The sequence below is a fragment of the Macaca mulatta genome, chromosome 20, assembly GCF_049350105.2.
Source record: "Macaca mulatta isolate MMU2019108-1 chromosome 20, T2T-MMU8v2.0, whole genome shotgun sequence".
In the NCBI taxonomy this organism is placed as follows: domain Eukaryota; kingdom Metazoa; phylum Chordata; class Mammalia; order Primates; family Cercopithecidae; genus Macaca; species Macaca mulatta.
Window position 1 is genome coordinate 42,333,499 of NC_133425.1, and position 14,493 is coordinate 42,347,991.

The 14,493-nt window shown below is 52.8% G+C and overlaps 1 protein-coding gene across 3 annotated transcripts in view; it reads left to right on the top strand.

Annotated features, from left to right (window-relative positions):
- Positions 1-14,493, top strand: part of GPT2 (glutamic--pyruvic transaminase 2) — a 48,091-nt gene that overhangs the window by 7,779 nt on the left and 25,819 nt on the right. Inside the window, exons 1-3 of one of the 3 annotated variants that reach the window (XM_077987194.1) lie at positions 986-1,556; positions 5,666-5,755; positions 8,509-8,617. In XM_077987194.1, coding sequence (XP_077843320.1) covers positions 1,551-1,556; positions 5,666-5,755; positions 8,509-8,617 — 205 coding nt within the window. In that variant the 5' untranslated portion in view covers positions 986-1,550. Of the gene's footprint in view, positions 1-985; positions 1,557-5,441; positions 5,553-5,665; positions 5,756-8,508; positions 8,618-14,493 lie in introns of those variants that run through there. The other 2 variants (XM_077987193.1, XM_015126079.3) reach the window with 2 other exon arrangements.

Sequence of the window (14,493 nt, forward strand, 5' to 3'; positions counted from 1 at the left end):
CACTTAGGTTGGTTCCATGTCTTGGCTCTTAGAAATAGTGCTGCAGTGAACAAGGGAATGCAGACATCTCTTCAAGCCACTGATTTTATTTCCTTCAGATCTGTACTCAGCAGTTGGATTGCTGGATCTTAGGGTAGTTCTATTTTTAGTTTTTCAAGGAACCTCCATACTGTTTTCCATAATGGCTATACCAATTTACATTCCCACCAACGGTGTGCAGGGTTCCCTTTCCCCATACCCTCACCAACACTGATCTTTCAACTTTTTATAATAACCACGCTAACAAGTATGAGATGATATCTCATTGTGGCTGTGATTTGTGTTTGATTAGATGTTTTGCATCTTTTTCATGCATCTGTTGACCATTTGTATGTCTTTTGTGGAAAGTCTCTTCACGTCCTTTGTCCATTTTAAAATCAGGTTTAATGGTTTTTTTTTTTTTCTTGAGTTGTATGAATTCCTTATTTGCATATATTGGATATTTGGATATAAGGATCCCCTTATCAGGTATTTTATTTACAAATACAGTTGTCTCTCAGTATCCAAGGAGGACCTCCCTCAGATACCTAAAGCCAAGGGTGCTCAAGTCCCTGATATAAATGGCATAGTATTTGCATATGACCTATGCACATCCTCCTGTATAATTTAAATCATCTTTACAGCCTCTATAGATTACATATAATATGAGTACATATTGTGCAAATATGGTTCAACTCTATTGTTTAGGGAACAATGATAAAAGTCTGTATGTGTTTAGTCCAGGTGCAGGGTTTTTCCTGGATTTTTTTTTTTTTTTTTTTTTTTTGAGACAGACTCTCGCTCTGTCACCCAGGCTGGAGTGCAGTGGCGCGATCTCGGCTCACTGCAGGCTCTGCCTCCTGGGTTCACACCATTCTCCTGCCTCAGCCTCCCAAGTAGCTGGAACTACAGGTGCGTGCCACCATGCCTGGCTAATTTTTTTGTATTTTTAGTAGAGACAGGATTTCTTTTTTTTTCTTTTTTTTTTTTTTGAGACGGAGTCTCGCTCTGTCGCCCAGGCTGGAGTGCAGTGGTGCGATCTCGGCTCACTGCAAGCTCTGCCTCCTGGGTTTACGCCATTCTCCTGCCTCAGCCTCCTGAGTAGCTGGGACTACAGGCGCCCGCCACCGCGCCCGGCTAATTTTTTGTATTTTTAGTAGAGACGGGGTTTCACCGTGGTCTTGATCTCCTGACCTTGTGATCCGCCTGCCTCGGCCTCCCAAAGTGCTGGGATTACAGGCGTGAGCCAACGCACCCGGCCTTAGAGACAGGATTTCACAGTGTTAGCCAGGATGGTCTCGATCTCCTGACATCGTGATCCGCCCGCCTCAGCTCCCAAAGTGCTGGGATTACAGACGTGAGCCACTGTGCCCAGCCCTTTCCTGAATATTTTTGATCCGTGGTTCATTGAGTCCGCAGATGCTGGAGACATGGATGCGGAGGCCGACGATGTTCCCTTCCGTGGTCCGCCTTTTTGTTGATTGTTTCCTTTGCTGTGCCTTGTTAGAATCATCCATCCGCCTGTGACCCTCATGCTGGTGAGAGGCCTGTGGGCTGGGGAGGACAATTATTCTACCTGCTAACACCCTATGAAATATGCTGTCCCCAGAGCTGGGGGTGGGGGGATGGTGCCCTCCCCCGATCCCTGCTTGAGCCAAAGTGGCGGGAGGGGAGCCCTCCCTGGGAAGGACCTTCCGTCTATCTGTGCCGCACAGGGGAGGTGGCTCTGGGCGGGATGTGTGCAGGTGGATTCGAAGGTGGCTCTAGAATGCCGTTAGAGGAATCAGGATGATGCAGCTCCTTAGCCCCTCTGAGCTGGCAGGGCCCTGAGGGCAGGGCAGGGGCAAGGTTCCCATGGGTGCTGTGCCTGTGGGCTCTGGACAAGTCACTGTGGGAGTCACTATCGGGAGTCTACCCCAGGCTCTTGGTATTTCCCACCCCATGTAGACCTTGAGTGCCTGGATGCAGGAGTGTGCTCAGAACAGTCTCTTCTGCATGGTGGCCCTTAGCTGGATGGGCTGGTTTCTTCACCCATTCAGGGTAGCCAGTGTCCTGACCCCCAGCTCATCCATCATAGCAAAATGTCCAGGGTCTGCAGGCACTGAGACCCAAGAATGGAGATGCTGTGTTCCTAGGCTTCACCACGGTGGCCCTGCGTTGGTTGAGCAGTGCGGCAGAGGGCACGGGAAACGAACATTCAGGGCTCTGTTCCAGGCGTTATACTCTCCCTGTGTTAGGCTGGCCCAGGGCCCACAGCTGTGTGTTGGTTCCTGGGTCTCACAACTGTGACAGATTTACTCCCTATGAAGAATGGGCTGTATCCACACCCCAGAAATCACCCAGGTTCAGCGAGCTAGGCCGGGGGTCTGCAACAATTCAGTCAGGCTGAGCAAGGACCCCATGCCAGGAGTCCAGGCCAGTGCCAAGCAGTGGATTGGGCCCGCCCCTTTGTACACAGAGGCTTGAGTAACTGCCCACACCCTCAGCCTCTGGGCTCCTGGCTGTGGGATGAGTATGGGGGCTGCACCCTTGCAGCCAGAGCCTCTCCAGAGTGCCTGTACCCCCATGCAGTGGGCAGTGCCGCCCTGGCTCTCCAGATACAGTGGCTGCGTCTGGATGCCACTGGGAATCTTTTTTTTTTTTTTTTTTTTTTTGAGACGGAGTCTTGCTCTGTCGCCCAGGCTGGAGTGCAGTGGTGTGATCTTGGCTCACTGCAAGCTCCACCTCCCAGGTTCACGCCATTCTCCTGCCTCAGTCTCCCAAGTAGCTGGGACGACAGGTGCCCGCCACCACGCCTGGCTAATTTTTTGTATTTTTAGTAGAGATAGGGTTTCACCGTGTTAGCCAGGATGGTCTTGATCTGCTGACCTCGTGATCCGCTCGCCTCAGCCTCCAAAAGTGCTGGAATTATAGGCGTGAGCCACCGCGCCCGGCCGCCACTGGGAATCTTTATCCATGTTGGCCAGACACTGAAGAACTCAGCAGACGGGCCACAAGGGGCTTAGAGGGCCCCCTTCCCCAAGAAACAGCTTGTAGGACTTAGGCCCTGTTTATGATGGCCCAGAGCTACTTTGGGGGCATCTTCCTCAATTACCCATGCCTCCTCACATAGGGCTTAGGGGTGGCACACTAGGGCCAGAAAAACATGTTTGGCTTCTGCTTTTGTCTCTCAAGCCCACTGGTTTGTTGTTGTTGTTGTTTTTAGGAGACAGAGTCAGGCCAGGCGAGGTGACTCACACCTGTAATCACAGCACTTTGGGAGGCTGAGGCGGTGGATAATTTGTGCTCAGGAGTTCGAGACCAGCCTGAGAAATGTGATGAAACCCCGTCTCCATTAAAAATACAAAAATTAGCCGGGTATGGTGACACTTGCCTGTAGTCCCAGCCACTTGGGAGGCTGAGGCATGAGAATTGCTTGAACCCGGGAGGCGGAGGTTGCAGTGAACCGAGATCACACCACTGCACTCCATCCTGAGTGACAGAGGGAAACCCTGTCTCAAAAAAAAACAAAAAACAAACAAAAAAAAAACACACAAAAAAACAAAACCGGGGTCTCACTCTGAAGCCCAGGCTGGAGAGCAGTGACGTGATCATAGCTCACTGCAACCTTGAACTCCTGGTCTCAAGTGTGATATTCCCACTTCAGCCTCCCCAGTAGCTGGGGCTACAGGCATGTGCCACCATGCCTGGCTAATTTTAATTTTTTGTAGAGATGAGGTCTTGGGCAACTTGAAAGTGTTGCCCAGGCTGTTGTTGAACTCCTGGCCTCAAGGCATCCTCCTGCCTTGGCCTCCCAAAGTGCTGGAATTACAGGTATGAGCCACCACTTCCAGTTACTAGTTTTTACTTAAGATGTACATTACTGATTTTGGAAAGGCCATGTCTTCTAAGGTTGCTTTTATTCACACATTGCGTGAAAAGGAGAAAAGACAAGTGTCACAAGCACAGAGTTATATCTGTAAAATTTGTATTTGGGGTACCTTTGGGGAAGGGGCAGCTGGAGACAGGACAATGGCCAAGCCCTCCCACCCGGGCTGTGGCCACCACCTTGCTGAGCCCGCTTTTCCTCCCACTGTGACCCTGGCAACCTTGTTCCTGGGCTGGCTTTTGTAAGATGATATTTGTACTCTGCTAAGGGCTTTCACACTGTTTGTTTCAGGTAATCCTTTCAGCTGCCCTGGGAAGTCCTTGAACCTGTTGTTGACTGCACTTCTCCCAGTGGCTGATTGGGTTTATCAGGGAAATGTGCAGGATTCCCACATTTCCAGGTCCCTGTAATTCTCTTCATCAAATTCTGCTTTCGCCTTTGCAGCAGCCAGGGTGCCCTTCCATCATGTCCCCAGTGACGTCGCAAGGGTCTTGGACTTCTCTCTGTGATCTCTCTTCTGTGCTACACACATTGCTCAGGCAGTGGCCTCAATTTGCTCTTCAGTCAGTCTTTTTATCCCTGATGCCTTTTTTTTTTTTTTAATGTGAAAATCAGCCCACATTTTTCATTCTGCAAAGAATGGGTTGCAAGAAAATGACCCTGAGGATTCCCTGCTGATCCATGTCTTCTGATGGGGAGGGTTTCCTCAGTGTCCCTGGCCAGTCACTTAGGCCATCGCGGTAGAGCTGTGCGTGGGGTAGGATGCAGAGGAGTCTGGGACCCTGTGTCCCTAACATTTGGCATGTTCTGCTGCTGACTGCTGCCTCCCTCCCACACAGCTGGCCCGGAGCTGCCTTTTAGACTTCCCTGTGTGGTGGCGGTCAGGCAGTGGAGTGGCAGCTGTTTGGGATACTTGGGCAGCCAGGAGAGCTCTTCCAGCCCTTCTGGAAAGTGGGAGGCAGAGGAGGAATATAGTGGTTAAGAAGAGTGACCTTGGAATCCGGCTTCCTGTACTTATATTCAGTCCCAGCACTTACATTAATCAGTTACGTGGTTGGGCACAGTGGTTCACCCCTGTAACCCCAACACTTTGGGAGGCCAAGGTGGAGGAGCCCAGAAGGTCGGGGGTGCAGTGAACCATGATCAGACCACTGCAGTCCAGCCTGAGTGACAGAGTGAGACCCTGTCTTTACAAAATAGTAATAATAAGTAATAAATAAAATTATGTTGGCCGGGCGCGATGGCTCATTCCTGTAATCCTAGCACTTTGGGAGGCCGGGGCGGATGGATCACATGAGTTGGAGACCAGCCTGGCCAACATGTTGAAATCCCGTCTCTACTAAAAATACAAAAATTAGCCAGGCGTGGTGGTGCACGTCTGTAATCCCAGCTACTTGGGAGGCTGAGGCATGAGAATTGCTTGAACCTGGGAGGTGGAGGTTGCAGTGAGCCGAGATGGCACTACTGTACTCCATCTTGGGCAAGAGAGCAAGATTCTGTCTCAAAAAAATAAAATTATATGACCTTGAGCAAGTTTTCTAACCTTTTAGAGCCTTGATTTCCTCATCTGTCAAATGGGATTAATACTAGTTCTTCCTCATGGGATGGCTGTGAAGGTTAAATGAGACAAGGCATGTCAAAGGCCTGGCACCAAGTCAGATACTTGGTAAGGCTCAAAATAGGGTTGTTTATTAATATCCTGCGGGAACCTTGCCTGGCCTCTGGAATCCAGGGTTTAAGAGTTTCTAAGTAACCACCTGTTGCTTTCTGTCTGCCCAGGGTATCAAAAAGCCATTCACAGAGGTCATCCGAGCCAACATCGGGGACGCCCAGGCTATGGGGCAGCAGCCAATCACCTTCCTCCGGCAGGTGAGCCACCCCCAGGAGCAGAGGCTGCAGGAGGGCAGGGCCCTGGGCTGGGCGGGCCGTCGTAGGGACCATCCTTTGCCCCCTCGATGTGCAGGCCCTCCCAGGCCTGATGCCCTCTGGCTGTCTCCCTTAGCCTCCTTCCTGCCTTTCTGAGGTTGTTGAAAATTTCTAGACCTGTTTTGGGGTTGCTCCGGTATAGGAGGCTCCTGGGGAAACTCTTCCACGGGGTAGGGTCCTGGGACCTGAGTTAGGAACTTGGTGGGCAAAGGCAGTGGTAGGGTAGGTGGCAGCCCAGGGGACAGGGAAAGGCCGGCTGGGCTGGGAGGAGGCGTCAGGGGGCAGCAGGAGGTGTCGTGGCGGGGCAGGATGTGGCTTCCCACTTGAGGCCCTTCTGGGTGTGAGTGTGGGCTCTGCTGCCTACCAGCTGGGTGGCTTTGGGCAGGTAGAAGTTGGCAGATTGCTGGGCCTTGGTGAGGCGAAGAGTGCAGAGGCCTCGTGGGGCCCAGCACAGGAGCTCCAGATTGGGGACGGCCGCTGTGAGCTGCTGCGCCCCGGCTGCCTCTGCAGTGACCCAGCTCCCTCCTCAGGCTCCAGGAGAAGGTGGCTTCCACATTTCAGTCTGAGCACTAACCTCGAGAGTGCCGCCTGGGCCGGGATTGTGGGATTGTGGGATTGGTGGGCTGGAGGTGGTGGGGTGGGAGATGCCCCAGAGCAGAACAGAGGCGGGAGACCCGGTGTGTGACAACTTTTTCTAGAAGGACTGAGGCTGTTTTGTTTTATTTAGGTTTTGGTTTTGTTTTTGTTTTGAGATGGAGTCTCTCTCTGTCGCCCAGGTTGGAGTGCAATGGTATGCTCTTGGCTCACAGCAACCTCCACTGCCTGGGTTCAAGCAACTTGCCTGCCTCAGCCTCCCGAGTAGTTGGGATTACAGGCATGCACCACCATGCCTGGCTAATTTTTGTATTTTTGGTAGAGATGGGGTTTCACCATGTTGGCCAGGCTGGTTTCAAACTAACTTCAAACAATTTGCCCGCCTCAGCCTCCCAAAGTGCTGGGATTATAGGCGTGAGCCACCGCGCCTGGCCTGTTTTATTTAGTGTGTGTGTGTGTGTGTGTGTGTATATATTTTTTTTTTTGAGACAGGGTCTTGCTCTGTTGTCCAGGCTGGAGTGTGATTGTCACGATCTCTCTGTAACCTCAAACTCCTGGGCTGAAGCAATCCTCCTGCCTCAGCCTCCTGAGTATCTGGGACTACAGGCGTATGCCACCACACCTGGCTAATTATTAAAATTTTTGGTAGAGACAGGGTCTTGCTGTGTTGCCCAGGCTGGTCTCGAATTCCTAGGCCCAAGTAATCCTTTCTTGTCTCAACCTCCCGAGCCACTGGGATTGAGGCCCATTTTGGATCAAAATGCAGTGCTGTGTGTGGTTAAGGTTCATGGGCTAGGGCCATCAGGGAAGTCGAGCCCGGGAACCACAGTTCCCTGTTCCCTGCCTTGCTCTCTGGGGCAAAGGGCTGGGGAGGGGCTGGAAGGGCTCAGTCCACAGTCCCTGAGGGAGTTGTCACAGGGCAGTGAGGGAGAGGAGCTGAGGCTGGGCCTGGTATGGGGGGCGCTCACTGGACCTCCCTCCCACGGCCACTGCTGCTGACCCTCGGAGCAGGCCCGCAGCCCTGGATGTTAGAGTCCCCATGCAGGGCCCAGGAGGGGGAAATGAATCAGACCACACAGAGTGGCTCTGCCAGGGAAACGAGGTGGGAGGAGGCCAGAGGGCCCTGACTTCCCTGGAGCGTGAGCTTTGAAGGGGAGGGCCAAGCAAGAGTGACCTCTCAGGAGAGGTCCCCACATGGGCCTGGGTTTAAGTTGTGGCAGGCTTCAGAACAGGCCTCACTCAGCCTTATTTGCTGGAACTGTGTTCTCAGGTCCAGCCCTGCCACTGTGCATGGCAGGCCCAGCCTCTCCAGCCTAGTGCCAGCTGCCTCCAGCCTTCACACATCTCCTCTGACCTGCGCAGGTGCCCCTGGGAGGTGGGCAGGCCAGCTCACTGCCCATTGTGCAGATGAAGAGAAACCGGGCTCCGTGAAGCCAGGCGCTCGCTAAAGTCACCCCGCTGGTGTCAGAGCCACAAGTCCTGACCCCCTCAGTGCACCTGGCTTGGCTCCTCAGTGCCAGCCTCAACTTGCCGGGCGAGCTGGGGTTACTGGCACTTTTGTACATGTTTGCTTGCTTAATCCTCTTAATTTGTGGGGTTGGGGTGATGTTCTCTGTTACTGAGAAGAGAAAGCTAGCCCAGTTTTCATCTGGGGAGGAAAGGGGGTGATGAGGAATGCAGGGGGAGGGGGCCTAGGGCATTGGAGGAGCTCAGGCTGGGAGTAGGGGGGGTCTGCAGCCCTGCTCCACCCAGCTGGGCATCGATCGCCTGCCCCCTGCTCTGCGGGCCCCTGATTGTGCCTTGGGTGTGTAAGCCCACTGTCCCTAGTGGAAGAGCTTGGGCCAGGGGCGGAGGAACAGCCTCACTCTGATCGTCGACTCCTCTTCCAGCAGCCCAGGTCATAGTGCATCCCAACTCTCAACTTCTCCCTTTCTGCTGCAGAGAGCCCAGCATCTTCCCCTCCTGCCCCCAAGCTCCCACAGGCTGAGTTCTCACAGAGAGGCTTGTCCTGGGAGCTGTCATCCTCCCAGTGGCCTCTGTGCCCCTCCCGGAGCTCTGGGAGTCGGAGTGCTGGGAGCTCAGCCTGCGTCTTGTTCCCCCAGGTAATGGCACTGTGCACCTACCCAAACCTGCTGGACAGCCCCAGCTTCCCAGAAGATGCTAAGAAACGCGCCCGGCGGATCCTGCAGGCTTGTGGCGGGCACAGCCTGGGTGAGGCCCCAACTTGCCAGGCCCCGGGATGTGAAATGAACGAGTGTTCCCGGGGGGGCCCCAGCCTCAAGCGAGAGTCATGCATGCAAATGGGTGTGTGAATGTGTGTGGGTGGCTGACAGCGCGCAGAGTAAACAAAAAATAGCGTCCTCATCCCACTCACGCCTTGCTGGCCTCCTGTTTATTAAGCGGGTGGTGCTGGCACCACCTTTAGGTGCAAGTGCCTACATCATGCTGGGTGTGGGTCCTCCTCCCTGGAGCCAGACTCGCTGGACAGCAGCTGAGCCTGCCTTTGTCACAGCAGGTTTCACCCAGCAGCTGGAGGCTGGGTAGAAGTGCAGTGCCCAGTTTTGTTCAGCATCCTTGCCTCTCTGTGGCCCCCAGCTCTGAACATGTCCCTGCACTGTCTTGGAGATGGCAGCCAATTGCTGGGGAAGGGAAGCACCTTGGGACCCCTTCGGCCCCTTTCTGTGGCTTTCTTGTGTCCAGTGGTGCCAGTACCCCCAGGTACTTCATGGTGTTCCCCTCAAACTGGCCCTCACTCCCCTTTTTGGGGACGCATGCCCCAATGTCTGCCTCCTGACGTGGCACCAGGCTCCGCAGAATAGACCTGGAACTTGGCCCCTGTAGATGTGAAGATGATTCTCTCCCCCTTCCCTGCAAGGATGGAGTTCCAGCCTCTGGGCCTCCAGCTCTTTGTTCTGTCATTTTCTTTCCTCTGTTTATTTCTGCTGGTTCCTTTGGGCAGCACCCACGTTGGGAATCCGGCTTCCCTCGCCCTGAGGAAAGCTGCTGTTCTTAGAATCTTCCTAGGATATGAGCCCTGATGTTCCGGAAAGTGGAGCTGAGGGTGGGGACAGATTCTGGCGACTTGTTCAGCAGGGGAGTGGCCCCCCCTTGTTGTCTCTATCCCCTGCCACCCCCCCGCCAACTTTTTCTGCTCTGTCCCTTATTGACGGCCCTGTGCTCACCCTCCTGGGTGTGGCCCCACTGCTGTCCCTCTGAGTCTGGGCACTGTCTCTCTCAGGAGGGGGCCAGCCCCCCCTTGCTTTTCCACCTGCCAGCCTGGATGGGGTGTGGGCTGGGGCCTTGTGTGCCACGACCTAACCACAGGCTGGCAGAAAGCAGCTCTGCAGCCCAGAGGCCCAGCTGCCAGGCTCCCCCTGCACGCTCTGCCTGGCTCCCCCTGCACGCTCTGCCAGGCTCCCCCTGCACACTCTGCCTGGCCCCAAGGGCAAAGGTGTTTCTCAAAGACCCCCATGGCTATGGAACTAAAACTCCTGGAAGCCCCCAACTGAGAGGCAGGGGGAGGGGAATGTGCCTTTTGTGTGTCTGATGAGAGTGTCTGGGTACGGAGTAGGGATTTTTCTTCCACATACTAAGCCTCATCAACAGGTTTTTGCAACTTCGTGTCAGCCAGAGCTGGAGTAGTGGGGCTGAGAGACTGTGGCCCTGGGAGTTCCCTCGTGGGGTGTTACAGCAAAAGACCAGTTGGCCCTCATGGTTTTTGGGACCCACTCTGAGCCCTGTTCCAGGACCTCGTGAACACAGGTGAGGTGGGAGTGCTTGGAGTCTCCCTCATCCTTCAGCTAGGAAGTAGTTTGTACCCACCTTCTGGGCTTGTAAGGAAGGTTCACGTGTGCTAAATCCGCTTGTTAGCTGTAGACAAGCCCTGCGCATTCCAGGGGGCAGGACAGTGTGGTCCTTGGCATGACAGGGACACAGTGGTGTCGCTCTCTGTTGCCTACGCTCTGGGCAGCCTGAGCACTTTTCTGCCCACAGGAGTAAAAAGACATGGAGCATGTCACTATGCTCCAGGGCCACCCTGACCCACAGGGAGATTATTAAATGTGTATACAAGGTCTTGAAGCTCACCCAAGAGATTTTTGTTTTGTTTTGTTTTTTTGAGACAGTGTCATTCTGTCGCCCAGGCTGGAGTGCAGTGGCGTGATCTTGGCTCACTGCAGCTTCTGCCTCCCGGGTTCAAGCGATTCTTCTGCCTCAGCCTCCTGAGTAGCTGGTACTACAGATGCACGCCACCACACCTGGCTAATTTTTGTATTTTTAGTAGAGATGGGATTTCACCATATTGGCCAGGCTGGTCTTGAACTCCTAACCTTGTGATCTGCCCACCTCAGCCTCCCAAAGTGCTGGGATTACAGACGTAAGCCACCGCGCCCGGCCACTCAGGATGTGTTATTATCATGCCCTTTAAAATTATTTCTTGGACTGGGCATGGTGGCTCACGCCTGTAATCCCAGCATTTTGGGATGCCAGAGCAGGTGGATCACCTGAGGTCAGGAGTTCGAGATCAGCCTGGCCAACATGGTGAAACCCTGTCTCTACTGAAAATACAAAAATTAGCCAGGCATTATGGCAGGCGCCTGTAATCCCAGCTACTTGGGAGGCTGAGGCAGGAGAATTGCTTGAACCCAGAAGGTGGAGGTTGCAGTGAGCCGAGATTGTGTCATTGCACTCCAGCCTGGGTGATGAGAGTGAAACTCTGTCCCCTCCAAAAAAAAAAAAAAAATATATATATATATATATACATATATATATATATATATATATACATAATTTCTTAGCAGGGCTTCATTTTTTTTTCTCTCTCTCTTTTTTAAGAGTTAGGGTCTTGCTCTGTCACCCAGGCTGGAGTGCAGTGGTACAATCATAGCTCACTGTAACCTTGACCTCCTGGGCTCAAGCAATCCTGCATCAGCCTCCCAAGTAGCTGGGACTACAGGCATACACCACCACACTTGGCCAACTTTTATATTTTTTGTAGACATAGGTTCTCACTATTGTCCAGGCTGCTCTCGAATTCCTGGGCTCAAGCAATCATCCTGCCTTGACCTCCAGAGTAGTTGGGATTACAAGCATGAGCCACCACACCCAGCAACTTCATTTATTTTCTCTTTGATGACCAGTTTGGTTCTCAGGTGTGTCCTGGATCTTAATGGGGTTGAGGTACAACCTAGCACCTGCCTGGGGCAGGGCAGGAGCTGTGTGCCCTTGTCCAGCCTCTCCCTGAGCATGTACCAGGCTGTGTTCTAGACATCAAAGACACTAGTGAGCAAGGTGGGTGGAGCTTCTGTGCTCACGAAGCTATCAGATTTGGGAGGAACAAACATGGAAAAGAATTTCTATGAACGTGTAATCACGATTTCTCATGAGATCTTGGAGAGAGCTGCGGGACTATAACAAGGGGCTGTATGGAGAAGAAGAGGTCATCAGGGGGAGTAAGAACCTGCAGATGCATGCTGGACCAGCGAACAGTATGTGCAAAGGCCCTGAGGTCGGGACCTCTGTGTGATGAATGAAGGGGCCCTAGGGCAGTGGTGTTCAGTGAGGTGGGAGTTCAGCAGTGGGTCCTCAGCAGGGTGTAGTATAGCGCAGCCCGCAGTGGGCGAGGTGCTCTGGGAGAAATGCACAGAAGAAATGGGTAACATCCCCTGCTCAGGAGGAACCAAGAGTCAGGAGTCAGCATGGGGAGGGCAGGGCTGCTTCTGTACAAAATAACTGGAGGGGCCAGCACAGTGGCTTACACCTGTAATCCCAGCACTTTGGGAGGCCGAAGTGGGACAACTGCTTGAGCCCAGGAGTTCAAGGCTGCCGTGAGCTATGATCGTGCCGCTGCACACCAGCCTGAGCAACAAAGTGAGACCCTGTCTCTTAAAAAGAAACCAACTAATAAATAGTAAAGTAACTGGATAAATTATAGGCTGAGATTGGCTGGAGGTGGAGCAGAATCTTTAGGGCAAGCCTCCTGGAGACAGACTAGAAATGATCCTAGAAAGATCAGTGTGTTTTGGAGTATAACGTGAGATCTGAAGAAAAACCCAGGAGCCTCTTTGGAAGGGTAGAAATTCTGTGACCGCGGAAGTGTGACTCAGAGAAGCAGAGGGCTTGCTAATGGGTGAAGGCCTGGGCATTCAGGGAGGTGGATGCTCTTAGAGGCAGGAAGAGGGGAGGCCCTGAGGAGAAGGTGGGGCATTGAAAAGGGGTGAAGGGAAGCAAGGAGTCCTAGAAGGTCTCTCTTACAGAAGCTCAGAAATACCAACTAAATCACCTAGTGGGGGTGGGCTCTAACACAAGCATCTGCACCTCCCCTTTTTTAAACTTACAAAATTCTCCAAATGTATTAGAATACTGAAAATAGCATGACAGAAGCCCATGCCCACCACCCAGAGTGACACCAGTTAATGTTTGCCACTTGGCACCTTAGAGTATTGGTCTGGCTGCTCCTCTTACAGCTGTGCAGAGCCCAGTGCTGTGCAGAGAGGCTGAGGCAGAGCTGGGGGATTCCAGTTCAGGGCTTTTTTTTTTTTTTTTTTTTTTTTTTTTTTTGAGACGGAGTCTCGCTCTGCCGCCCAGGCTGGAGTGCAGTGGCCGGATCTCAGCTCACTGCAAGCTCCGCCTCCCAGGTTCCCGCCATTCTCCTGCCTCAGCCTCCTGAGTAGCTGGGACTACAGGCGCCCGCCACCGCGGCCGGCTAGTTTTTTGTATTTTTTAGTAGAGACGGGGTTTCACCGTGTTAGCCAGGATGGTCTCGATCTCCTGACCTCGTGATCCGCCCATCTCGGCCTCCCAAAGTGCTGGGATTACAGGCTTGAGCCACCGCGCCCGGCTGGCATTTTTTTTTTTTAAAAGACGGGGTCTCAATCTGTCACCCAGGCTGGAGTGCAGTGGTGCGATCTTGGTTCACTGCAACCTCCACCTCCCAGGTTCAAGTGATTCTCCTGCCTCAGTCTCACGAGTAGCTGGGATTACAGGCACCTGCCACCACACCCGGCTGATTTTTGTGGAGATGTGGTTTCACCATGTTGGCCAGGCTGGTCTTGAACTCCTGACCTCAGGTGATCCGCCTACCTCAGCCTCCCAAAGTGCTGGGAGTAGAGGCGTGAACCACTGTGCCTGGCCCCAGTTCAGAGCATTTGACTGTTCCTCCTCGACGCCAGACCTGGACTGATGCATGCTGAGGCCCCAGAGGAGAATCTGCTACTTCCATTCGCCATCCTGCCTCCTGGGGGTGGTTTTTGCAGTAGCCACAGAAGGAATAGTCTGGTTTTCTTTAAATGTGGTGTAAAATTCAAAAGGTCTAAAAGAATATACAACGAAACATCTGCCTTCCACCTCTGACCCCCAGCCCCCATGCACTTCCACAGGGAATTCACCTCACTAGTTTGAGTCTTCTTCCAGAGAGATCTTACACCTGTACAAATACATCTCTCCAGTTTATTTTCAGAAACCTAAATAGTGGCCTGACATTTAAAAAAATCTTTTTTATGGAGGTAAAAATGTTAATGTACAGCTGGAATACCTTTCACACATGCAAACATCAATGTCACCCCACCAGACTCTGGGTATGGAGCTGCCAACACTATTTCGTGCGTCTTTCTAGTCAGTACCGCCACTCCAGAGCAGTTAACCACTGCTCAGCTTCTGGGACCATTCATTAGTTTTACCTGTTTTTGAACTTAGTATAAATGACTTTCAACCCTAAATGGCAGCGGGAGGGTATGTTCACATGGGACTGGGGGCTGGAGGACACCTCACAGTCCCAGGGATGCTGGTCAGAGCCCTGGGTGCCTGGGGCTGGCCGGTGGTGCTATTGTGGGGTTTTTGTTTTTATTTTTATTTATTTTTTCGATACAGGGTTTCACTCCAGGCTGGAGTGCAGTGGTGTCATCATAGCTCACCGCAGCCTCTACCTCCTGAGCTCAAGTGATCCTCCCAGCTCAGCCTCCAAGTAGCTGGGACTAGAGGCGCACGCCACCACACCTAGCTGATTTTGTGTTTTTTGTAGAGATGAGGTTTCGCCACATTGACCAGGCTTGTCTCAAACTCCTGGGCTCAAGTAATCCTCCTGCCTCGGC